Raw genomic sequence first — 24,827 nt, 5'->3', positions numbered from 1 at the left:
CTAGGGATGCCTGAAGCCCTCGCAGCTGGTCCAGGTCGAGTCGCACACCTGGCAGGAGCAGCTCAGTGCCTCGTAGTACTCGTAGATGCGCAGCTCGCTCTCTTCGTCCAAGTCCACCGGGTCGCAGAAGCGAAGCTGCGTACGCACCAGCTTGCGAGAGTCGTACGTACACACCGGGTGGAAGGAGCGCTTGAACGGGAACCGCCAGTCGGCGATCTGCATGGACGGAAAAGAATTCGTTCATTGATGTAATTATATGAGGTCAGGGAAAATGGATTTGTTCTTGATCATTCAGCATGATGCCAGTCAGGCGTTCTCAAATTACAACTGTGTACTGCGGGACAAACAAAACTGAAACTAATTTAAGATAATGTTACGAATAATCGATGGGATCGGTCTAACTCTCCGAAATGTAGCAAAAACTTCTTTTTGGAACTAGTATTGTGTTTGCACCGAGTAGCTAAGGCTTCCATAGAAAAACAATGGGTGTGTATTTATTTAAAAAAAAAATAGATGCGTTCCGCGAGTTAGTCATATTGATTCTCAATGTGCTATCTCACTCTTTGCGATAAACAATGTGCCCATAAAAAAACTACCCGTTTAAACATGCGCTTGTCCAGAACCGATGAAGGGTAGCAATTTGAGCTGTTTGCACTGGACAGGTAATTACGACATGCGAATGCAACGCCAACAACACGAAGACAAAGTACGCAGAAAAGCACAAACGCTTCTGCTCGTCTTCTTACTGTGTCTTCGTGTTGTTTGCGCGCCATTCAGGTGTCATAGCTTCTCCAGATTTTTCAGGGACGTTTAATTGTGACAACTTACGTAGAACGCGCAAATATGGATGGTGAAACACCCCTATAATCCTTTTAACGTCCGTTGTGTTGTAAGCCAATGTAAAACAATACTGAACTTCGTTTATAGGTGACGCATATAAACTAGGAGCATTGCACCAAAGGCTTTTGATTTTTGGTAGGTTATGGACAGTGGGAATGATAGTTCTGCTCATAAATGCTTTGCGAGGCGACAACAGAGTCCTGAAATGGCTCCACAACTTCGATCCTCAAACCCATAGCTCAATGACCAATGCATGCTTAACGTAGGGTGTTCATTGTAATCATGACCACATGACCACTATCAATTCGCTCTCCCTCAAACAACACGTGTCCCGTAACATTCCCTCCTCCTTTGCGCGTGAGCGCTAAAGCCATTGGTGCTACAAACTTTGGGCCAAACGGCAACTCGCTCCTCTCTGCCGCTGCAGGATTCTCTGCGTCTCTTCTCCCAAAGCGCTGATTTGACTGATTTTGTCCAGGGACTGTGATACTCGAGCAAACATTAACGTTGTTCTTAACTGTACCCTCGAATGACCGCTGCCCTACTACGTTCATATAACAGCGAAGCGCGACCTGATTGGTCAGCAGACGGTCTTTCACCAACTCTGTTCGTCGTGCGCTTATATTCCGTCCACATTTATGGCCCTGGACAGCTACCTGTCCAGTTTTTTTATTATATATTTGACAGCTGGCTTCGAATCGAAAGTGCGTGTGTACACGATAGCTTTAAATAACTCCTCTACCAGAAAATTCGGCCTCGGTGTTGTACTGATTGGTCGAGGTAGGCAGCAAACGTAGCATGGCGCTGATTGGTCGTAGGGTTGGGTTACGTCACGTGATCACGTGACGTGCTCATTTGACAAGTATTGCCAACTTGAGTGTACCAATTAAACCGGAGGATGAGGGGAATGGAAGCTTCTAAGCCCATTGCATTCCTAATCAGGACATGCTAATTCCAGGCGACGCAGGCATGTTTAGCACGGCTTGGTCAAACCGAGGCTTTATATCTATGCCTGGTGGTTTTTCACATATATGGCAGCTTGCGACTGTGGGCTGAAGAGTGCTTTTGAGATAATAAAAGCAAGAATTTGTGAAGTAGTGGTCAAGCAAACAACAAAATGAAAGTGCTCGCCCTGAGGGATCCGCTCTGGGACATGTAGGACACCGTCCGTTTTCGCTGTGACACTAGACGTTTATTGTGCGAACATCTGTGCCGACTAGCGCTGGTTCGAGACGCTTTAAACTCGCGTGCAAGCTTCGCACTGCATAAGTTTCGTATTTGCTCATTGTGTGTGTGTGTGTGTGTGTGTGTGTGTGTGTGTGTGTGTGTGTGTGTGTGTGTGTGTGTGTGTGTGTGTGTGTGTGTGTGTGTGTGTGTGTGTGTGTGTGTGCGTGTGTGTGTGTGCGTGTGTGTGTGTGTGTGTGCGTGTGCGTGTGTGCGTGTGCGTGTGTGCGTGTGCGTGTGTGCGTGTGCGTGTGCGTGTGCGTGTGTGCGTGTGCGTGTGTGCGTGTGTGTGTGTGTGTGTGTGTGTGTGTGTGCGTGCGTGCGTGCGTGCGTGCGTGCGTGTGTGTGTGTGTGTGTGTGTGTGCGTGTGTGTGTGTGTGTGTGTGTGTGTGTGTGTGTGTGTGTGTGTGTGTGTGTGTGTGTGTGTGTGTGTGTGTGTGTGTGTGTGTGTGTGTGTGTGTGTGTGTGTGTGTGTGTGTGTGTGTGTGTGTGTGTGTGTGTGTGTGTGTGTGTGTGTGTGTGTGTGTGTGTGTGTGTGTGTGTGTGTGTTCACAAAACGTCGGCAGTCTTCTCTGAATGAATGCAGCAGCTGATTCGACCTGATCATCCTACATGCGATTCTGGAAGAAAAGTAAAAAAAATATTCATTTACAAGTTCTCAATAAAAAAACAAACACCCGGCGTACTGAGGTCAAATATTTGAAGCTTGACCTAAACAGTGCATATGCATCTTACTGGTATCCTACAATGTAGGAAAGCTTGAAAGTCAGTGACGAGAAAAAAGTGTTTCAACCAAGTGAATTTAACATCACGTAAAAAAAAATAATTTTTTAGCCCCTAAATATCTGACATATATAAGTTAAGTGTTAAGAAAATCAAGCCAAAGCATCGCACAAGTGCATAAAATAAGAAGAGAGCAGACAAGACACATGGTTCTTGTGCAGGTATGTTGATTCGGCTTGGTATGTCGCACCAACTCCCTCATGAGTATCCGTTGCTTACTTGATTGGGACAAGTGCAATAAAATTAGACCGCTTGAGATGCACAGGCGTGTATACACCGCTATTCTTGTGGTCGTGTTGATAATCATATTCAGTGTTAATATCACGAAATTATTCAAGATTTTTGAAAGCCGAGCCCTATGGCTCATTGCTCGAGGTTCCTCGAGGTCCCTTTCTCATTTCCCTGTTCTTGTCGGCATGATGTCGGTATTCCTAGCAACCGTGCTTATGTCAAAATCCCCCAAAATCGATGTGGAAACAGCGCGCCTCACTGATCTGCACCAAACAGAGTGACAGCGCTGGCGGTGCAGATGGGGGACATTTCTTGCGTCTATGTTAGATGCGAACGCCGGCGGCAAGAAATCCTCTGGGAAGCGTCAAATATAATGCACCTTTTTGCAGAAGGCGATGATGGATGTTTCGGGATTTCATAACAAGTGATGTCGACCTCGTGGCTTGTATGGGCTATTTTCGGAGAATATACACGATTCGTAACATTGTGGCATGTCTCAAATAGAGTAAAATAAAAGATCGTACATGAACAAAAAGGCTGCTCAGAAGGCAGAAAAAAGTTTGATCTGTACCAAACTTATTACGTGCGTTGTTTATTATCTGCCATAAATACACACAAAAAAAAGGTTTGTGTTTAGACATGTTACCCGACTACACCATTACTAGAAATCCGCTCTTTTATGTCTACCTTCTGACGTTGCCAAAAGGGCACCCAATGTCATGTGATGCGGAAAGTAGTAGTTGGCGTCACCTAAGAATTCCCACGTCTTTGGCAGAGTAAATCTAGAGCAGAAAGCACACTCTGTAGGTTTCTCGACGCAGTTCTTAGATCGCGAGAAATCTCAAAGGAAGCATTAAACCGTAGACACGCCCTCCCCCTACCTTCCCCCTTGCCTTCGCTACTTCTATTAGATTGATGCCTTATTGCTCGTGAGTAGATATAACTCGTTCTTCAAATATTCCGCGATCCATCCAGCAAGCTCCAGAGTAGAAAAATGTTTTCCGCATTTGAAACTGCGCTTGGCTATTTTCGTACAGAGCGTAAGCCGGAACCACATCTGGCAGAGAGCCTCGTATGTCAAAGATGAAAGATGATTTATGACAGCATTTACGAGTAGTTTCAGCAGCGAACTGCAAATTTCATGCGCCTCATATTCGCACACAGGGGCGCTTCTGCTGTGATCAAATAAGAGGATGAAAAAACATCGTGGCGACAAAAAGACTGACAGCAAAAAGAAAGGCCCCGTGCAGCTGTCGCTGCACAATTCTAGCAAGTATACGCCCCCCCCCCCCCCCCCCCAAGAAAAAAAATATTTTAAATTTTAATTCGGCGCCCTGACTGTTAAGGCCAATAATGATTCATGCTTGGTTTAAAACACAATAGATAAATCAAGTAAGTATTAATAGCAATGACACTAAAGTCACAAAGAGGAGCGGATAGAGATTGGTCCTGTGTTCTGGTAGCGGTAATTCTGCACTGCTTTAACATCAGTCCATTGAGAAGTTGAAGCATCTGTAGCCGGCAGTCAAGGCTTTGGTCTGTCAAGATAGCTTAAAGTAAGCGACTTCCCTTGAAATACGAAATGGTGAGCTAGCGTTTTTAAACGCCTGTATGAAGTGACGACGGGCTTTTGAACAAAACGTTCGAATGGCTGTCCCAAAATCCGCTCAGTATTGCAGTCTGTTGAGAACGACAAGATGTGTTTAAAATAACAAAGACGCAAGAGTCCACACCGGCGGACAAAATTGAAAAAAAAAAAAAAAGAACATGAATTCATTCTGTCTCAAGAGTGCCGTCAGAGTTTCTCCATCACACGTTTAAATAACGTCTCGTCAAGAATGGAATTATAGACATGGAAACACTGAGCACTGCTTTTTTGATGGCAGTGATTTTTTTTTTTCGACGAGGCTTTCCAAAATAAAATGAAGAGCGGAGGGAGGTGAAGAAAGACAAAGCAGACATCTAGCACATCCCTTACGCCAATGTAATTTTTGATTTTGTTAAATGCTGCTTACGAATTGTAGGCACTCAGCACTCCTACTGGTGAAAAAAAAAAAAAACAAACGAAATTGTTGGAAGTCTTATTCTTTTTTTTCTTTCTCTTTGTTATTTATCTCAAGATAAATAACAAATTTTATTTGTAAATAAGTATATAAGTTTATATTCACTTAAATTAATCGCAATACATACATACATACATACATACATACATACATACATACATACATACATACATACATACATACATACATACATACATACATACATACATACATACATACATACATACATACATACATACATACATACATACATACATACATACATACATACATACATACATACATACATACATACATACATACATACATATGTTTAAGTTAAGGATCTCTTACTTAAAGCTGGAAACGTTTAGGGAAGAGCTACTTAGTAGTTTCACTCAGTTTCTGTATGATAGAGATTAGATTCATTGTGTTTAATAATGACGGACCTCCTTAGGGTTAATCTTAGTTCGAGGTGTGTTGTATTCAATAAGACTCGATTCTGGTACTTTAAGCAGTGCGTTTTTGTGGGGGATCAGAAACGAAAAAAATTTTTTTTCGGTCAGATGATTTAGACATACATATGCGCTAGTGCATGATCATATCGTGCTTGCTCATGTTCAGCTCTGTGCCCAGGCAAGAGCTCAGTGTCAGAGCAGCATCCCATTGTTTCTTTTCAAAACCAGTTTGCGCCCTCAACTCCCTGGCAATAACGTTATTTCATGTGGGAAAACAATCCATTCCTGACGTCTGTGGTAACGCCGATGTCTATAGTATTTCACTGGAAATGTTGGCGTTTCAATTATTGTTTCGGCAGGTAACATTTTACTTCTCTTTTATTACTTCTTCACCGGTAGCGCAACCACTTTAGAGTAGGCTCAGTGACACTCGGGAAGTTTCATGCGGGTTTACGGTATCGGCGCGGGATTTCTTTTTAAAAACCTGGCCAGTACACTGGACTCCGAGATCGAATTGTAATGGCCTTCACAGCATATTGTATGTTAGGTGCACATAAATAATTGGCACCCTAATAATTGCTTTGCAGCTCCCTGGGCGCGTCTGAAGTTTATTTAGCAGAAAATCTCGTAACACAATAGCCAAATTTGCAGTTTACACGGATGTAGTTTTGCCGTTTTGTGATGTTTAGGATGCCGTCACCAAATGACCATTGGAGTGGCCGCACACGAAAGCCTGTTACGGTGTTTTCCCCTTTTCCTGTTTATTTATTTATTTACTGCTGTTTTCAGGTCTCCGCTCCATTATTCGCCTCGCAGACCGGGACCTTCTGAGGTCCATTTAGAAGCGGCTGAGTTCTGCGTTTGAAGGAACTCACTGCAACAGGAGATATAACCAAGCATATTTTTTTATTTTACTTTAACACCATAAAACTCTATGTACCTAACGGCTGCTTACCGGGGGGTGGGAGGGGGGGGGGCGCTGTTAGGCTTCCATCTTTTGGGTGTATAGCACTGATTTCTCCTCTGTACCTCATTATTGTGAGTGTTGGAGGTGTGCTGCAAATGAATCATTAATAGTTTTTACCTACCATTGCTGACAGTTTCCAAACGCCTCATCCCTTTCCATAACGTCTTTCGGTTAGTGTTGTTCTTTTTTCCCATCTACAACGATGCACTACCTGGAGTAAGACGTCTGGGTGATGGTTGTAGCGCTTGCGTTTGAGCAAGCAATAGCTGTGAAGGGTACGTCAGCTACAATAAAGAGAACCTCATTCTCCTTGGAAAGGAAATCAGTTCTATGGGAGACAAGCAGCTGCGCTGCATAAAAATGATCTGCTAGACACCACTCACGAACGTTCATGAGCGGAAGTTTTTCTTTTTATTTCCAAACACTGGAGGTTTCCGTACAAAAAACAAACGTCTACATCCTTAATCGTTTCTCCAGGTCCGAGAGAAAAGTTACTCATTTCGTTATTTCGCTTCACTCTGGCATAAAATGAAACGCTTGCCCAGACTTGTAGTTATTGCGAATAGCGTCCTCCTAATTGGCGCAACCCAGCTCTGCGCCGTAAAAGGAGGCAAAGAAATTGGCGTGTCTAACACAATATGTTCTCCTTCGTTCTTCACTTATTTTTTAGCTTTCTTTGTTATTAACTGCGTTCGTTCTTCACGGGAAAGCTATAAATATGTCATCAGCTTCAGTGCAGACAGGCAGGCTACGTCGAACGTGTTCGCGTCACTTGTACTTTAAGTTGGATCCGGGCGAGAAACGCTCGGTTCGCGACGTGTCCCTAAACTCGCGTTGCCTGTGATCCCTAGGGGGTGATCAGTAGCACTGAAGGCGCGCTGCTTACAAAAGCCCAATCTGAGCTCAGACTCTCGATAAATGTGTACAGTGCTAAGATAAACGCTCAGTCTCCCTTTCGAAGGCCAAGAGCCTTTCGGGGTATAGAACAGCATGCCAAAATCGTTTACTCGAATTCCTTTACATATAAAATTTTGAGAAGCCCTGTTATCTTTATATTCGGGTTAGTTAAAGCTAAGCCTACAATGCCAATTAGATTTCTCCAAAGGTTGAGCACAAGAAATAGTTAGGGTAATATGTTTTTCACTCTATCAACCTTTAATGGCAGAAAGTGAAGTGGAACTCAAGAGACTTCTGATGCGCGTACAAGAGGAGAGTGAGAAGTTTGGGCTTAAACTAAACATTAAAAAAAGACAAAGATCATGGCGTCTTGCCCTATCAAGTCCTGGAACATCAAGGGACAAGAAGTGGAAGCTGTGACAGATTTTCTCTTCTTGGGCGCCAAGATTACCCACGCAGGAGACTGCAGCCATAAAATTAGGAGACGCCTGCTTCTGGGAAAGACAGCCATGGCTAGCCTTGACCGCCTAAGTAAAGAGCAGAGACATTACACTGACAACCAAGATCTGTATAACTCGTGCTATGGTCTTTCCATTTGTGATGTATGGATGCGAGAGTTGGACTGTGAAGAAGGCTGACCGCCGAAGAATTGACGCGTTTGAATTGTGGTGCTGGCGGAGACTCTTGAGAGTTGCTTGGACTGCCAGAAGATCAAATCAGTCGATATTGACGACCATAAACCCTGACTGCTCATTGGAGGGTCAAACTCTAAAGTTAAAACTCAGCTACTTTGGTCATCGGATGAGAAGAGAGGAGTCGCTGGAGAAAGATTTGATGTTGGGAAAGGTTGAGGGTCACCGGAGAAGGGGTAGGCAGCGAACGCGATGGTTAGATGGCATCCTAGAGGCGCTGCAGATGAAGTTATGTGATGTTAGGAAGATAGTGAGAGACCGGAAAGCGTTTCGTGATATGGTCCATAGGGTCACGAAGAGTCGGACAAGACTGAACGACTGAACTGAGCTGAATTGATCAACCTTATTGCAAGGAATAAGTTGTTTATCGCGTTTGAAAACCTTAAACATTTCGGTAAGGTTATTTTATAAAATGTTCGTGCTTTTTTGATCCGCAATTTAACATTTGATTTGAGTCTCTCCTCCACTTTATAACTTGCTCCAAGTCTCCGGCAAACTGCTAGCAAAGTCATATGAGAAGGCCACATTTTCCGATGTTCCTGACCAAAGTGCCAGTCTCTTCTCCAGGCAAATTTGAACAGCTCTATAGGTGTGTCCATGCAGATTACATCCGGGCAGCGTTCATTCGCATCTGCATTGTCTGCTTTGCAATGCAAGAAGACGACGACGCGGCCGGCGTGCGAACTTTCCTCGAAAAGTCTACCCGACCTGCGCGAGGAAATATGAATATTTAAAGAAAATTAACTAAACATGCAGTACGGCAGAGCGACAAGTCGCCTTGTCGAAACATTGGCTTGGCTTGCGACTTTTTCAATTCTATTTCATAAATATGCAGCAGATTTTGTTTGCAAATACAAAGCTTTGATTTTTGTCTAAGCAAACACAGTTGCAGCGCATCTGACAACTAGTACACTGCGGCGTAATTTTGCAGGGTAAACGCACATGGTTGCGTCAGTGTTGACACGCTTCTTTAGTGCCTCACATGCCTTCATCGGACAGGGACCAATGCATTTTCTGTTTTCTTGGCTATTTTCCTCTTTTTTTTCTTTTAGTTATGATGTAGTTATGATGTCGTTACGTGATCACTCAGGAAGTCACGTATCGTCTGTGAATAGGTCGGCCTCCATAACGCAACATGAGCTATAGATTACGATGACGAAACAATCATTGGCTGCGAAAGTTGGCTAGATTTATGGGGAATATCTCACAAAAATTCTCGCGGCTCAGATCGGTATCAGCCTTCTGTAATTTTGCAGTGTTCAGAACGTACCACTTGGTATATTGGCTCATACTGAAAGTGATCTGAAGATCAGGAAAACCAAATACACGATGAAGGAATGCCCACCACGGTGCACTGCTGCGGTGTAATATTTCTCGGCATGTCTGTAGTCTGCTTATTGATGATAGGATAGCATAAAAAGTGCTTTGTGGTGCTCGTTCATTTCTAATGTTTGTACCTTGTCTTCCCTGCAAAGTACACTTTAGTTGAACGTTTTTTGTTTTTTTAAACTAGAAACGAGCGTGTACGTGATGTCATTACTGAGTTACTAGGTGGATTTTTCAATTACTATGTTAAGGTAGCAAAGAGTAGCAAAGATATGAATGAAGCATCGAAACATAAACGCGAATAATGCATTTTTGTAATTCTCTATGTTACTATGAGTACCGCCAGGCTAGCCGACATCGTTTATGCATTGAACAGCGCCGACCAACTCACTCTTGTTCTTACTAAAATGGTACCTGCACTTTTTTTTTGGCAAAAAAATAAAAACCCGAAATCATACACAATATTGGCTGAACTTACTTGCTATTTTCTTCAAAGGTCCGGCACCATTAGTTTTTCTACTTAATGGATTCTTGTGCAGAGGCGTAAGAAATGAAGTCTGCTCCCACGCCTTTCAGTTCCAAACCTTGAGGCAAGAGCGACGGTGAGGAGAGAATGTGTGCCACGTCACAACGACACCATGGATAAGATACTTGCCAACAGGGTTTCGCACTGCCTCAATTGGCGGTGCAATGGGAAGAAACAGGTGTTCAGTTCTTTCGTTTTTATGCGGATGTGATCGTCAGTACTACGCCCCTTAACCCCTTTTATCCTTACTTCACCTGATAACACTTCTCCTAATAGCTCCCAGAAAAGCTTAACCCTCTTACCGATTCTCCCAAGTGATGTTATTTAGAGACCAGAAAGTGGCAGACATCCACGAAAGTTTTGTTCATTAAAGATAACTAGTTCGAACCAAACACGGGAAGATACTATGTGCGGTCTTTTCATCAGGGCGAACATCACTTCTACAAATGTGCCAAAAGTTGCAACCCTGCGTGGAAATGGAGTGACCCACTCTTCTCCCTCGCGTTCTTTCTACCTGCGAAACACATGGAAAATTGCAATGTTGCAAGAACATTTCTTCAGGGAGCAACTACTCTGCGGGATTCCCATCAGTGCGCATTGCTAGCTTTAATAACATTGCGAGACCGTGTTGGAAGAGGATGATGGGACCACGAAACATGGCAGTGCGGGCCTCGTGGACCCTTTTTCATTCATGAAAACACGCTAATATTTCTTACGTTGAGTAGTAAACTTAGTGTGAGTCATGCAATCGGAGTGGTACATTTTAAAATCGGCCTTACGTTGACTTGGTGCGGCTGCAGTTGAAAGCTGTCTTCTGTCAGTATTTCACATTACCACGGTGTTATGAATGATCAAATTGGCATGTATCTCAAAACTGCCTGCAAACTAACGCGTGAGTGAAAATATTCTAGAGAGTCAACTATCCTTGAACCAAGGCTGAATAAGAGAAAGAAGATGACCGATCCTTAAGTTCGTGAAACTTGGTTCAAGGATATGAAAGAGCACTGAACAAGGGTTGAAGGGGTACTGCGGCTCGCAAGCTCAGTCGACGTTTCGACAAGTAGGCTTGTTTTTTTTCTTGTTTTTTAATCGATATTTATTGCCTCAGGGCATCAGTAGGGTATGAGATGAAGGATGAATAAATGATTAAATAAATGAAAAAAGGTTGGCTAATTTTATGAAGTCCAGAAGTGAGCGATGACGCAGGGACAAGTAGGCTTGTCTTCGTCTGGGTCTTCGTCTTTGTCCAGACGAAGACAAGCCCACTTGTCAAAACATTGGCTCGGCTTGCGAATTGAGGCTTTCTTCTCAATCCTTGTTCAGTGCTCTTTCACATTCTTGAACCAAGTTTCACAAACCTAAGACATCGGCGACAGCCGCAGTCGCTGCTTCCGCTTCAATCTTGGCTCGCTTCCGAGCTTGTTAAGCTTTTCGGCAACGGCTTATTCTGGTTTCTTGTTGTTCGAAGGTTTTGGTCGCCTGTCTCGCAAGGCTGCTGTCTCTGTCTTTAGCGAGAGTGGCTTCCTCTATGCATCGCCACCTCTTTTAATTACGCCATCTGGTGGATTTTCTCGACATTACATTCACGGACCTCGGCCGCACTCGGTCAGGTCGCGTATGTGTATTTTGTGTTTACTGAGGTCAACTCAAGGAGCAGCGCAGGTGGAACTTCACGAAGATGACGAAGCTCACTGTATAGTGCGACTGTGTATTGGGAAATGAAGACGTCGTTGTTTCTCGCTCAGCGCGAGAGTTCGAGGTCATATGTTCGAAGCCAGATAACATTGACATTTTGCATGAAAGCATTAGAGTTTACGCTCTAAAACACCACTTGCAGGTCGCCTGTACTGCACGTTAAACGATTCTGTTAATTTCTATGATCGAGTCAAACACCACTGTGAACGATGCGTGCGTGTTACCCCAGTGCCTTGAAATTAATTGTTGTAAAATATGGGAAATGGTTTAGTTTGTGTGGTTTAACGTCTCAAATCGTACAGGTTATGAGGCATGCCAAATCTTATTCGCTTGATCCGGACAGATGTGCGGTGCAAGCCCACCTTCTCATTCAGCTGTTTCCTCTTTCATACCGCAATGGCCGGTCTGGACGGTCTGGACGGTACAGAGGCCTGCCTGCCCCCACGTCCAGTCAGGCAGCGATCACACATGCATCCACCCTCGCTAGATTCTTTCTTTCATCTCAATGGGTCTTTCCCCTTCCTCTCTGCTTTTCCCATTTCAGTCCTTGAACTCCTGACGCCCGTGGTGGTTCGTTGGCTCGTGCGCTCGACTGCTCAGCCATGCCTAACAGATTATTCAGAAGCCTCCGCTACGGCACTTGTATTTTCTTTTTTTCGCTTTCAGTTTTTTGCGCTCTCTACCAGTCCACCGAACAGTAAAACAGGTACTGCGCCTTCTTCATTTCTAAGCGAAATAATTCTACCACTTCTCTTTTCTCTCTTGGCAACACTTCCACCTACGCTGCACTCTCCTTGACCCGCTTTCCAGTGCGCACACTGTTGCGGCTTGTATTGAGACCAAGAAGAACCGGTTATCAACAGTCCCTTAAATTGTGAGAAAATTCGACACCATCGCGCTTGCAATCTCCACTCCAGACTCCGCAAGATGGCACTATGACGAAATCCCCTAGTTACATTATTTAGACGACAGGAGGAGAACAACTAGATGGCTAGCAAATAGATACAAATATCACAGAAAAAAAGACAGAAAGACCACCGAGAAACGAAAGGTAGGGATCGCAGAAAATATCTATTGGCAAATGAGAATGCTGAAAAAACGACGATGAAGCTTTATAGGGCGACTTAAATGACTAAAACTAAAATTTAAGAAAAGCCAATTTTGACAATTTCAAAGATAGTGGTTTACTTTACGAGGCTAGGGCTGTGTGCTTCAGGCCGGTATGCTACTGGAAAAGTTTTATAGTACAGATGACACTTCGTTCTGCTGCATGCAAAAGCAGGCACACGATTGAACTTATTACTACAGATTGCAAGGCACCTCAACCAATAGTGCAAGACATCGACGCAGTGATTCGAGGACCGCTGGGGCTTCGGGACAGCCATGGCATGCTAAATTATGAAACAATGAAAGCAAGTAAGAGACGACCTGACGATTGACGGAAAAGGTCAATAGAGTAGTTTTGCACTGTCTAAAAAAAGTAATCAGTTGATTAAAAAAAAACATCAAGCACTCGACATATAATGAGCTAGGGACGCTTTCACCACACTGTTTAAAATATGATGGTAATAATTATCTCTCTCTCTCTCTCTCTCTCTCTCTCTCTCTCTCTCTCTCTCATGTTGGAAGCATCTACGTAAAAATCAAGGGGATAAGAAATCATCCCCCTAAATAAGCATAAAAGCGGTTCGTATGACATTCCAACTTCCAACAACCTGCCCCTGCTTACAAAACAGATGCTCCTTCTGTGCGCACTGCTGCATCTCAGTGAAGCACCCTTTAACGAGTTGACGTTTTTGGTTTTCCATTCGTTCGGGAATACTGGGTTCAACACTACGGTTCGTCGCTTGAATGTGAATACTATTTACAGATTTACGACTGCTTGATATATCAGTTGGTTTATTTAATGGCTTACTCTCTCACATAATGATGCGTTATCACTACTAGCTCTACTAGGAAGAAAGGTTGGTGGTTGTCGAAGTATTTATTTGCAACCTACCAACCCTGGCAGGCAGAGAGAAGGAAATCCCAATTTGTAGGCGAGAAGAGAGAGAAGCTGGAATGTAGATACCACGAGAAGACTGAGGATTAGCTAGATTTGTAAAAGTGTGAACAGAAAATTACGACTGGAAATTACTTAACAAAAGTGAAAATGAGTAACAATGACTGGGTTAAAACGAAAAGCTGTATGAAAGACTAAGAAAAAAAATGAAAATTACTAAGAACAAAGCAGCAGCAGTGAAGATGAATAAGAATTATTAAGAATGAGTCAGCAAAGACTACAGGAGGCTTCTTATCGAAGGCGAGAATAACCTTTACATAGCATATAAATACTTGGCAAAATTTATAAGAAAATGTGGAAAGGAAACGAGTGAGGCGATTAAAAATCAGAAGACCTAGTGGTAACGCATTGTCATCGCATATTATTACTAAGCGCCCCGTAATATATAATTTACTAATTCATTGATGAATCGATCTGTCAGATGGGCCTATTGACTAAATGATTGCTACATTGGCTTATTCAGGTGTTGATTGATTGATCGACCGACCGGCTGACCGACCGACCAATTGATTGATTAATTGATTGATTGATTGATTGATTGATTGATTGATTGATTGATTGATTGATTGATTGATTGATTGATTGATTTGTGGGCGAGTATGTGCTCATTCACTGAGTGACTGGTTGATCGACTTAATTGTTATTTTATTGGCCGATGAAGTAGTACAGCCAAATAGGGATCAAATAGAGTAATTATTTAAAAAACGATTTGTCAAATAATCACATAAAAGAGTAAGCTGACTGACCTAGTCGGAACATGAACAGAACCAAAATTAATACAAAATCTATACTAATATAAAAACAATGCGATTATCCCATCTCCTCCATTACACTGATTGTATACTGCTATCTTCAGAAGCTTGAAGCTATTATATTGCATTATACACAAATAAAAATTTGGCACCTAATGAACGTTAGAAGCAGAGATATTACTAGGTGCGAAAACTAGTGGCAGAATACTAGCCGCATACACATGCTTAGGATTTATCTGCCGTCATCTTTTATCTATTTGGAATGCACCAAGCCGAACCCTTCTCGTAGGTGTGTGTTGTTTTTGCGGAGCCTAACAACAGCAACAACCTCCTCGGCATTATAATAACGAGGTATCTCGTTATTCCTCTGTCCATGGTGGGGGGCAAGATCTTCTCGCAATGAGTGTTGCTTGAACAAGCCAGCGAGATCACCGTCATTATGCTGTGCTTCGTTCACAGCCACAGCCTAATTTGCCTAGGCCCAAGGCACTCAGAAAAATTAAGCATGTGATGCTTGTCTGGCGCTGTATGCTACAACTTTTTCTTGTTTACTGTTAGAGCAGCGAACAGCTGGAAGCTAAAGACATGAAGTGACGGCGCACAATTCTGGAGAGAACGCTACAGAGAGTCCGAAAGTTGGCGAAAACAGTGTCCTTGTTTGCATAATGCCTCGCTGTTCCCTCGAGAGCTCCTCGTTAACGGAAAGCGCTGCGACTGCGACCTATGGTGGCACGTGTTAACAGAGACACCGAACAACAGCGAGCGTTCACTGCTTATTGCGCCCAGAGAAGTTGCGATTTGTGAAAGCGCGTGGTGAAACATTCACCCCAGTGCGGTGCACGCCCTCTGGAGTCGAACTCCGAGCGCGCTTACGTGCGCGCGTTTGCACAACAGCATTTGTGGTCGGCGAGAATCGGCATGTTTTTCTTACCGACCGATGCATCCGATGTCGAAAAAAGGTCGCCACCCCGCTTTGTCCGTTATTCCTCAATGCTAATGGCACGCTGTAAGGGTTGCAGGAATGGGGATGAAGCGTAGCGAATACCGAAAGCGAATCGCTTGCTGCCTTCCAGTTTTGTTCCGAGACAGCAACGACAACAAAGCGCATGTAGCAAGAGAGCGCGCTCAGTCCCGCAGCTGTCCCAATATTTGTCAAACCAATGCTCGGCGTCCTCTAACGAGTTTAAGGACGTCGTGATCGGAATGACAGGGTATTCCCGCTAGGTCGAGTCAACGAAAGGTCGAACGCCGTTAGTAAACCGCTCTTTCCTAAGCCTTTCCTACGTGGCATCGTGGGCGGCCACTGTATTAGCGGTGAGGGACCGTGACCGAATAAACTTGTGGTGCTTTCCAGCCGGGCGCACGCGTAGTACACACAGACGCTGACAGAGCTTTCACTGAAAGTTTTCCGGCGTCGACGCCCGCTCTTTGCTTGGCTCCTAATCCCTGCGATGGTGGGCACGTCATTTCGATGGGCTCAAAATGAGTTGAGGGCAACGCTAAAGCAACACGGAAGACAAATTAAATCCGGGGCTGTCCGTTTGCTAACCGCTTTATTTTTATAACCAAGTGGTTACTTCTAATTACAAACCGCGCTTTGACAATCCGGAAAAGGAAAGCAACAACCGATAGATTGTCCCACGAAATGATGAAGCGGAGCTGCCAAAGCGAGGACATTTGCCTTGAGTTATACATATGTTACCCTTCTACTTCGTTATTTGGGTTATTTTCGCGTCACCTATTTGTTCAGTCTCTTCGTGGGCTTATGGTGGGTGGAAGTTTCTGGCACGTGCTGATTGGTAGAGCACTTCCGGGAGGCAGAGGTGGTGCTCGGTCTCAATTATGGAGGAAGAGGGTGGATGTGTGGGTGATTCTACCGCTTTCATAAAATTCTAGTGACTGATGCATTTACATTCCGCCCAACTTTACCCTAAAAAAGCAGCCCCCCACCCCCTCCTTTTCCCTTAATACATCTACCTACATCTCCTACAAAGCTCCCATTCGGAAATAGCTCACGCATAAATGACAAAGTCGAATTATACGAGGAAGCGGGTAAACTGCCTGCTGTCCAAAAGTACCAGCATCCCCCCCCCCCCCCCCGCCCCTCCTTTATCTTAAAAAAAAAAAGCCTGTCATGTGTGAAGCCTCGTCTTATATTGAAAAAAAAAACAAAGTAAATGATGAAGGTAGTTTCAACTGCTTTCCAAAAATCGCGTCATCTGCATCGCCGATAGTTCCGTAATTTCTACACAGAACAGAAATTGCCTGAGACTTACACTAGTGTGCATTTATCGGGCGGAATATGGCAGCTTGTACTACGAAACGCAAGCACTGTTGCAGGGTGAGCTATCATAAATCAGTTTGAATAAAATGGGCAGAATTGATAACCGGTGCTCTGTTGGACATAGGGACTTAGGGCAGGAGGGCCCTAGTAACAGCAGTAGGGGGCGTCAAACACTCATCTGAACAGACGGCATTTGGGACGCGTTTTCGGCGCCTGAATTTGGAGGGTCATTTAGAGACAACTGGGAAAATACACTTTTGCCTTCCAGTTAACTCAGTATCATTATTAATAATATTGCCGCAATGTTATCGTACTGGCGCCGCCATGTGGCGAGCTCGGGAGACTGGCACGCGCTCGTCTTCTTCGCTCTCGGTGCTCGCCCGCCAGTCGGTTCCGTGCCTGATCTTGCCGGTGCTTTTACTTAGTCCTAGTAAACCTGCTGAACCAGTTTCACTGACTTCTGTGACAATATGTGAGACAGGTTTAGTACTCCTTTTGTGACTTTTCTCTTCTTATTTCGACATAGTCCACATCGGCGTGCTTGCGTCTTCGGAGCTATAATGTGGTTAGGCCTTTTTGTTTGTTTTCACAGATTGCCACGTCATGTCTAGAGCGCAAAGAATCAGAAAAAAAAACAGGTCATCATTGCAGACAGCTCCATTTTAACTTTATTCAAAGGGGGGACGACTGACCCTTCTTTCCTAACTATATTTGGCCCAAATATCATAAAATGTAATTATTAGCAAATAAGCCGTATTTCAGAGCAGTGCAGCTCTGCAGTGGCTTATGCCCAGTGTGCAGTGGTTTGTCCCTTTTGTCTGCCCAAACATTGATTGCTGTGAATGCGCTGTACAAAAGTAAATTCAGCCTCCCACTTCCCCATGAAGTTGTAAACATTTGACGCGTATTTTTATCAGTAACCGAATCCGAACCACGCCTTTCAAACGTTTTTGAATGTATGCGAGCCACCACCCTCTCCAACACAGCCTGTAGGTAACTCCTTCGCCCACTAGCTGCAGAATATAGTGCGATGAAATGCCTGTTATTCACGGACTTCACGGCTAGGAGATCGTTTCACTCCCTGCAACAACGGTCAGTCGGGCACCTGGGTTAAAGACACTATGCCGATATATACCAGCCACCTATAGCTTTCCATTTGCGAACATAAGTATTAAGCAGTTCGTATTGAAACCGATTTCGTTTGCACCATGCCTACTGTCATCGACACCACTTCACTCCACTTTGGCAGCTGCTGTTTGCAGTAACTATATCATTCGCTTCCCTCTTCAGCAAAAACATCTACGTGTGAATCGAGTGTACCCCGCTGTTCCATTACCGACCGTTTGCATGAACCTTTCCTTGAACTGAAACATGCGCAGTGGGTACCTCACTGTGCTTTTTCCTGTCCAGCCTATATCTGCGACCTACTCGTTCAAACTTAATGTAATAAATTAAGCCATGAGCTCAGTGATACAGATTCTTAACTATCTTGAGCACTCTCTCTCTCTCTCTCGTCCTTCCACTTCCTTTGTCTGTTTTCTCCAAGATGACAGAGACCCAATCCAAACTGGCTCTTTCTTTTTCGCTTCAAATGAACAATTGTTCTTAGAACACCGTTTAGTTTGCGTCATAGCCAGCCGATTGTTTTGTGTCTTCTCGGGCGCTCGCTATTCATTTTGACCTTCCTTGTTGACACTTGACGTGGAAACAAAGGCTCTAGAGAAGGGCACAGCCAATATCCCTTGAGACGTAAATCAAGCGTGCCGTCCAGACAACAGCACGGCGACCGGCAAGCAAGTGGTCAGTTGTGCTTACGTAAAGGCATTCACTGAGTATTTAGAACGTTTGTGTAAGACATCTCTCTGTGTCGATGCTGTGTTCACGTCGAGAGTTCGTGACAGAGCCCAACTGCGAAGCGAGATACCTACCCGCTCCAGTATTCAGCCCTTTATTCTCACTCCTTCCTGTTGCGAAAGAATGCTATTCAAGCACCCTCCACAACCCTGTACACTTAATGTAGCTTGTATAGATACTAACACATTGATACACTGGTTGGTTTGTATACATACGCCTTCCACTGCTTTCTCTCCCCCCCCCCCCCCCCCCCGCCCCTCTCCCTACCAGTCATTCGTCAGTATGTTGTTAGCAGCGCAAGAACATTCGGGCTGAAGGTGAAGGTCTGAGAACCGCTTTGAAAGGCTAGCCCAAGGGTCCTTCTAGCGTCACACATGTTTACAACTTGAAAGCTCTTTGTATGATCCACTAAAGGCCAAAAGCAATCTCAGTCAGCTGATTTGTAGGGGGGTGTACAGCTTGTTTTACGATTGCGGCCTTGACATGTGCTGCTTTATTTAGCAGCCTGATTTATCTATTTCCTTCAACTGGTTCTAGCAGTACAAAGTTCTTCCGAATGCAATCCCTGAAGTGTGGATTCAACTGGACTCAGAGTACATACATCAAATGGTAGATTACTGACTACCAGTGGAAGTGACGTCGCCTCACAGAATAGCCAAGCACTGAAACTTGCGAAGCATCTCATGTTTTTTATAGATCTTAAGAAAAACCGTAAATGTGCAAATCTACTTTATACGGAGCCTTTCAATAATTTAACCACTTTTGTGGAATCTCAAGGCACCTAATCATCAGCAGTCGTTCGGTGCAGAGCTAAGGTACGAAGCGTAATTCCTTCTCTCAGTGGTACAGCACTTAAACTTCCGATTTAGCCTCCCGGCTTATCTAACATATTTTTAAACGATGGATTAGTCTAAAAATAATCAGGAGTCTAATTTAAAAGGTAACGCGCGCAAATTGAAGACGGTGAAGAATTTTAGCGCCATTAACGCCCAGTGTTAAAGAGGAGTGCCAGAAGAAATGACTGCAAGGAAGAAGATTCACTGAGCTGCTTTACGCGTTAAGAAGCGCTGCCTTAATCTAGTTTGCTTTTGTGTGTATTCACCACACGAGAACACAGCAAAGGAGTGTCCCTATCGCAAACTGCTAATTCACGTGAATGAGCTGGTCGTTCATAAATTTTAAAGACAACTTCTAATTGGCAGATCGTGCAAATTCGATCATGGCATGTGGTTTCGTGACATCACGCGAACCGTCGACCAATCAGCGTCCGGCTATGCCACCTGCCACCTATTTTCAGGGAAACTCGCGACCTTCTTACCTTGGACGCCTCACCTCCGCCGGCTTTGGTGCTAATAGAAACCACTTATTAATCAATTCATATTAAAACAGAAAATGTACCGCACAACTGAAAACTTGAACTCCTTTCAAATGTGTGCTCATTTGCCATGACAACTGAAACGTCCTCCGCTAGATGGCGCTACTGAACCGTAACGAAGATGCTTATGTCGGAGTTCTTCATTATTACTATTTACGAAAGTTTCCATAGGGCCCGAGTAAAAAAATAACGGCATATGGTGTACAGCCGCCCAAGTGTTTAACTTACATGCGTGACGGCCGCATTTTCTGTGATTCTGAGCGTTACACAGGAGCTAACTTGCGAAAAGTTCAAGTATAAGCAAGGGCTCATCAAGCTTTTGCGTATTCTTGACCTCCTGGCAAGTTCAATTCGCGCTAAGGCGCAGGAGCACATAAGAGGCGGCTGTCGCGCAAGCCAGTTTAAGATTTGGGCGGCTGTACGTACCATCGTGCCATGGATGCCGAAATGGCATATGATAATTTATATCATGCTACCATTTTGGACTTTGAGATGCTGCATTTCGCTCTTAAGAGTAAGCAATTTTATGAAAGGCTTCCTTGAAGGCTGATTATTTACCATATACGCCTCAGTGGTGACTGCATCGGTTCATTTGTCCCTATTCGAGGTGTACCCCAGGGATCGGTTTTGTCCCCTATATTATTTAATATTGCCTTCAATCCACTTACATCACGTTTACACGATTTCACTTACGTTACGTTCTTGCTGTGCTGATTATATCACGGTGAGAAGCACTCAGCATGACCTGCTGACTCAAGGGGCAGCCCTACAGTCATCTTTAGATACTTAGTTATATAGATCTTCGGCCTACAGCTTTCCGTGCGCAAAATTACGTTCACGTCAGCCGAAAACCACTGAGGGCACCCTAAGATCGCCGCAACGTCAACCCGTCTCCAATTACCTGGAACCTCACTTCAAGGAAGTTCAACATTGACGATTCTAGGTTTATCCCTTCATCAGTCGGAAACGTGGCCTGTCTGCATTTATCAGGCTAAAAAGTAGCTGTTCCAGACCATAGGCCTAACCAAACCTATTGCTCCCGGAACAGGTGGCGCTAGCTCCCATATCGCACCGCATTTGATGAATTCTACAATACCGCCTCGTTTATCAAGCACACGTCCAGCGCTTAACCACCACTCAATGGAACTGTCTGAAAGCCGTCAATCCAGGGGTTATGATAACTTGCCTTCACCGCATCACGCCGATTGCGGCATTTTAAGGGAATGCCTAGCTGAACACACTGGATTAGCTCGTGCAGCAGCAGCGTGAAAATCGTAATCTTAAGGTGACCCTGTTGCGCGCACCACGAGCGCCCCATACGGGCTCACCACACATCATGCTGTCGCCGGCATCACCAGTTCTACCGCCATGGAATTTTGTCCAGCTCAGCTACAACACATCGACTGATCTTTGTCTGCCAACCACATCTCATGCAACGTCGTCCATACTTGCCCCACGACTCTACCATTGCATCCAGGGCTGCAAGATTACCACTGTAGTTTACTCTCCTGCAAGCCTGCACTTAATAAGAGTTCCGGGATTCAATTCGCGGAACTTCCTTCTGTGCTGAGCTTGTTGCTATCCAGGAAGCGCTTCGTTCAGTAGCCGACGTTAACTTTCTTCTCACGGCCCCCATTGTCATCCGTCCTGACGCCCTTCAAGCAACACACCCACTACGACGCGTCAGTTTCACCCAAGAAATATGTCACAACATGCATCGTCTGGCAGCTCTCATCCCGCAATTCAATGGCTCGGTTCTTCCGCACGGATGTTGGTACCCTCCTCGCCACAAGAAAGGAACACCTTCGGTGCCGAACACGTGTTCTCGTCTTCTCGTCCCTCTGTGTGCGGTAACCTTCCCCCGCGGTCTTACCCGCGCAGAGGAGGCTGCGCTTCGGAAGATTCGTGTCGGAGTTGCCCTCACTCCGCCGTGGGTCGAACGTGGCCTCAACTTCTGCACTTATAGCTTTGCCAAGGATGCCCTGTCTGCCTTTCTCAAAACACTCTAGCTGATATTCTCCACTTGTGGGTTTGGCCAGCGCTGAAGCCAACAAGAATTCGAAACCTGGCAGCAGCCCATCTCCCGCCGAACAATCGAACAATCGATTCATCTTTATACATTGCCTAAGTGCAGGGGTGCCATCACCACTCCCACCTCGACTCTATTAGATTGGCTAACCTTTTATCACTTATTTAACAACCTTCTTTTTTTCTCCGCTTTAACAACAATCAGAAGGAGCAAGATAGCTAAACGCATGGTAACCGCATGTACGGCCGTACCCAGCAAAAGAGCAACACTGTAACTGCTAAGCAGCGACTGTCTGAGTGGCGAAACATACTGAGCCGAGCCTGATGCTAGGAGGTGGAACAGTGACACACTTATCTTTTTTTTTAGTTTCCTACATTGATACTACATGCAGGATAGATGTACAAAACAATAAACAGATCCTGGTAGACTAAACAGCGTGAAGTAACCCCCGCCCCCGATACATATTTGGCACAAAAGAATGATGAATAAAATTCAGCTAGGGGCACTACACTTTGAGAATCCATACAAATATGCAAATTATAAAACTAAATTCATAAGTACAAGCAAAATTAAATGATCAGTAAAGTAGTCATATATTTCACAGATAAGGAATACATGTGATTACGAACAAACGAAATAAAAAAGCAAAATCTATGACCGCAGCAGAAATACTTGATAAGGGAAGAACGAAATGCGTCCACGAAATAGAACGATTATTGGGAGAGTTCCCAATGCAAAAAAAAAAAAAAAACAGCATATATTAGCATTTATTTTCAATTCATTATTATCATGTTCACAAATCGTACGCGCCCGATGAAGACGGCGATATTGCGCCGTGGTCAATGAAAAATTGTAGCATTAAAAAAGATCGAAGTCGTTTCCCTCATAATGCTAACAGAATATTACGCCAAACAAAGAGGTTTTTTTTTTCTTCACTTTCTTCTTTTAAGAAGAGCAAGGTATTGTTAAAACGAAAGTTGACGCCTGCTCTATCCGAAATAGATATCTGAAATGTTTGCAGACGTAATGTTTGATGTCCGTAATTGGTTTCTATGGGTATCGCAGCCTAGTATTCTGGATATAATATTGAGATCAATAAACTGAAGAGGGGCTGTAAAATCAATATTTGTGAGTCCAAAGCTGCGGCCACATATATTACAGCTGGTCTTCCCTGAGCTGCTCGCGTTTTATAAAAAGTGGTTCTGTCCGCAAGTTTCTGATGCATTTGTGATATTTACGCAGATTCGCAGCACTTATTTTTGAAGGACCAAGAGCAATTGTAACTTGATATTATAGTTTTCTCCGCATATTACGAAGCCATGACATAACGTTAAATGGAATAAAGAATAGTACAGGTTATTCTTTAGCATGCGTCGGTAGTAAGTACTGCGTTTTACGTATGCTGGGGGTAATGTTCACGAAAGATTTCGAGTGAGCTAGACTGACTAAAATTTCTATTCTGCCAATTGCCTAAGCAAGCAGCTTTCATGCTTAGGTGGAAATATTTTTTTTATAGTTGGGCTGAAAGGGAGATGTTTTATCTTGTTTAGAATTAAACAAATGAATCACGATAAGGAAGATAGATTCGGAGGAAATGTGTTAACTGTTTGTTCCAGGCATTCATTTGCCCGGGACGTTAACAAGATGTTTTATTGTCCCCATTCGTTAATAATTTGAGTGAATCAGGCATTATCACGGTATGTTAGTTTAGAACAGGAATGGCAGTGGGGCTAAGATTGATCCGCGATGCGAGCGGAAAATAAGCGCCACAGACGAGGAAGAGTAAATTCAAAAGCAAAACGGAGACGTTTCACGAGGGGCCATTGAAATGAAAGGAGATGTATATCTTCGAACGTTTTAAAGAAGCTGGAACTGGAAGAGAAAAAAAAAATTACACTAAAAGCAAAAGAATGTGTCTGCGTGGCTAAGGAGTGGCGCGCTTTGCTTGGCATCCAAGAGCAGTGGAAGGTTTATGCTTATTGCATTTTTCCACCCCTAATGAGTACCCCCATTTGTCAGCGCCTCCCAAATTTGTGATATCACGTGCTCTCGTAAAATCGCACAAACCATCGAGAAATCAGTACGTGGCAATGCAACCTGGCAGCTGCCACCGGCCAGAGCCACGCCCCTCTTGTTTCGCCCAAAACGCTGACGTCAAACTTCCTAATTAACGTGACCTTTAACGCGATAATGTTAAAAGATACAATTTCACTCCTCACATCGTGGCTCTCACCTTCACCCAGTTTCAGAATGGATTCTCTCAACTCAACTATTCATCTCTCAAGTTATGACCCAATGAGTGTGGCAGATTTTACTTTCACGGATTTTACGGACAGCATGAACGGACGTCACAATGGCCGCCGTTTTGGAGTACAATAAGTGCCGCAAAAAGCAGCACTTTCATCGAATTTGCTAATCGCTACAGGCTTCGGCTCACAGCGTGAAAGGCCATACTGTGCCACCAAATGACTCCCGGGACGTTGCAACCAATATATACATATCTACGCTTAATGTAGTGTCATAACATTAAAGCAGAGTGCAACCACCTACCTCTCCAGAGTCGCATCGGCCCCAGCAGGACATGGCGATGATGTCGTCCCAGCACCGGTTCCCCTTGGCATCGGTCCGCGTGGCGCGGAACGAATATTCCCGCCGATGGCACTCGAGCGTGGTGACCGTGTCCACGGCGATGTCAGCGCCCCCCGCAGAAGACGGCGGCGAAGGTAGCAAGTCTTCCTCGTCTTCTTCCCGCATCACTGAAGCTGAAGCTGCGGCCACCGCCATGAGCAG

At 44.4% G+C, this 24,827-nt stretch overlaps 1 protein-coding gene across 1 annotated transcript; it reads right to left on the bottom strand.

The window, feature by feature from the left end:
* On the bottom strand, nucleotides 1-24,827 carry Gpb5 (Glycoprotein hormone beta 5). The gene is made up of 2 exons (XM_084583891.1): nucleotides 24,588-24,827; nucleotides 1-216 (listed from the first exon to the last, which is right to left on the bottom strand). The coding sequence occupies exons 1-2, from the start codon at nucleotides 24,819-24,821 to the stop codon at nucleotides 1-3; spliced, it is 450 nt and encodes a 149-aa protein (XP_084440017.1). The 5' UTR covers nucleotides 24,822-24,827.

Source organism: Amblyomma maculatum, chromosome 11 (assembly GCF_055883805.1).
Source record: "Amblyomma maculatum isolate TAMU_Amacu chromosome 11, ASM5588380v1, whole genome shotgun sequence".
NCBI lineage: Eukaryota > Metazoa > Arthropoda > Arachnida > Ixodida > Ixodidae > Amblyomma > Amblyomma maculatum.
This window is presented reverse-complemented; position numbering and strand designations above follow the sequence as displayed.

What these genes read in the sequence shown, in the direction of transcription:
- Gpb5 (XM_084583891.1), bottom strand. Translation starts at nt 24,821, where the DNA reads ATGGCGGTGGCCGCAGCTTCAGCTTCAGTGATGCGGGAAGAAGACGAG. An exon ending in GCCGATGCGACTCTGGAGAG is followed by an intron (nt 217 to 24,587) that starts GTAGGTGGTTGC and finishes CCGTCCATGCAG; the next exon opens with ATCGCCGACTGGCGGTTCCC.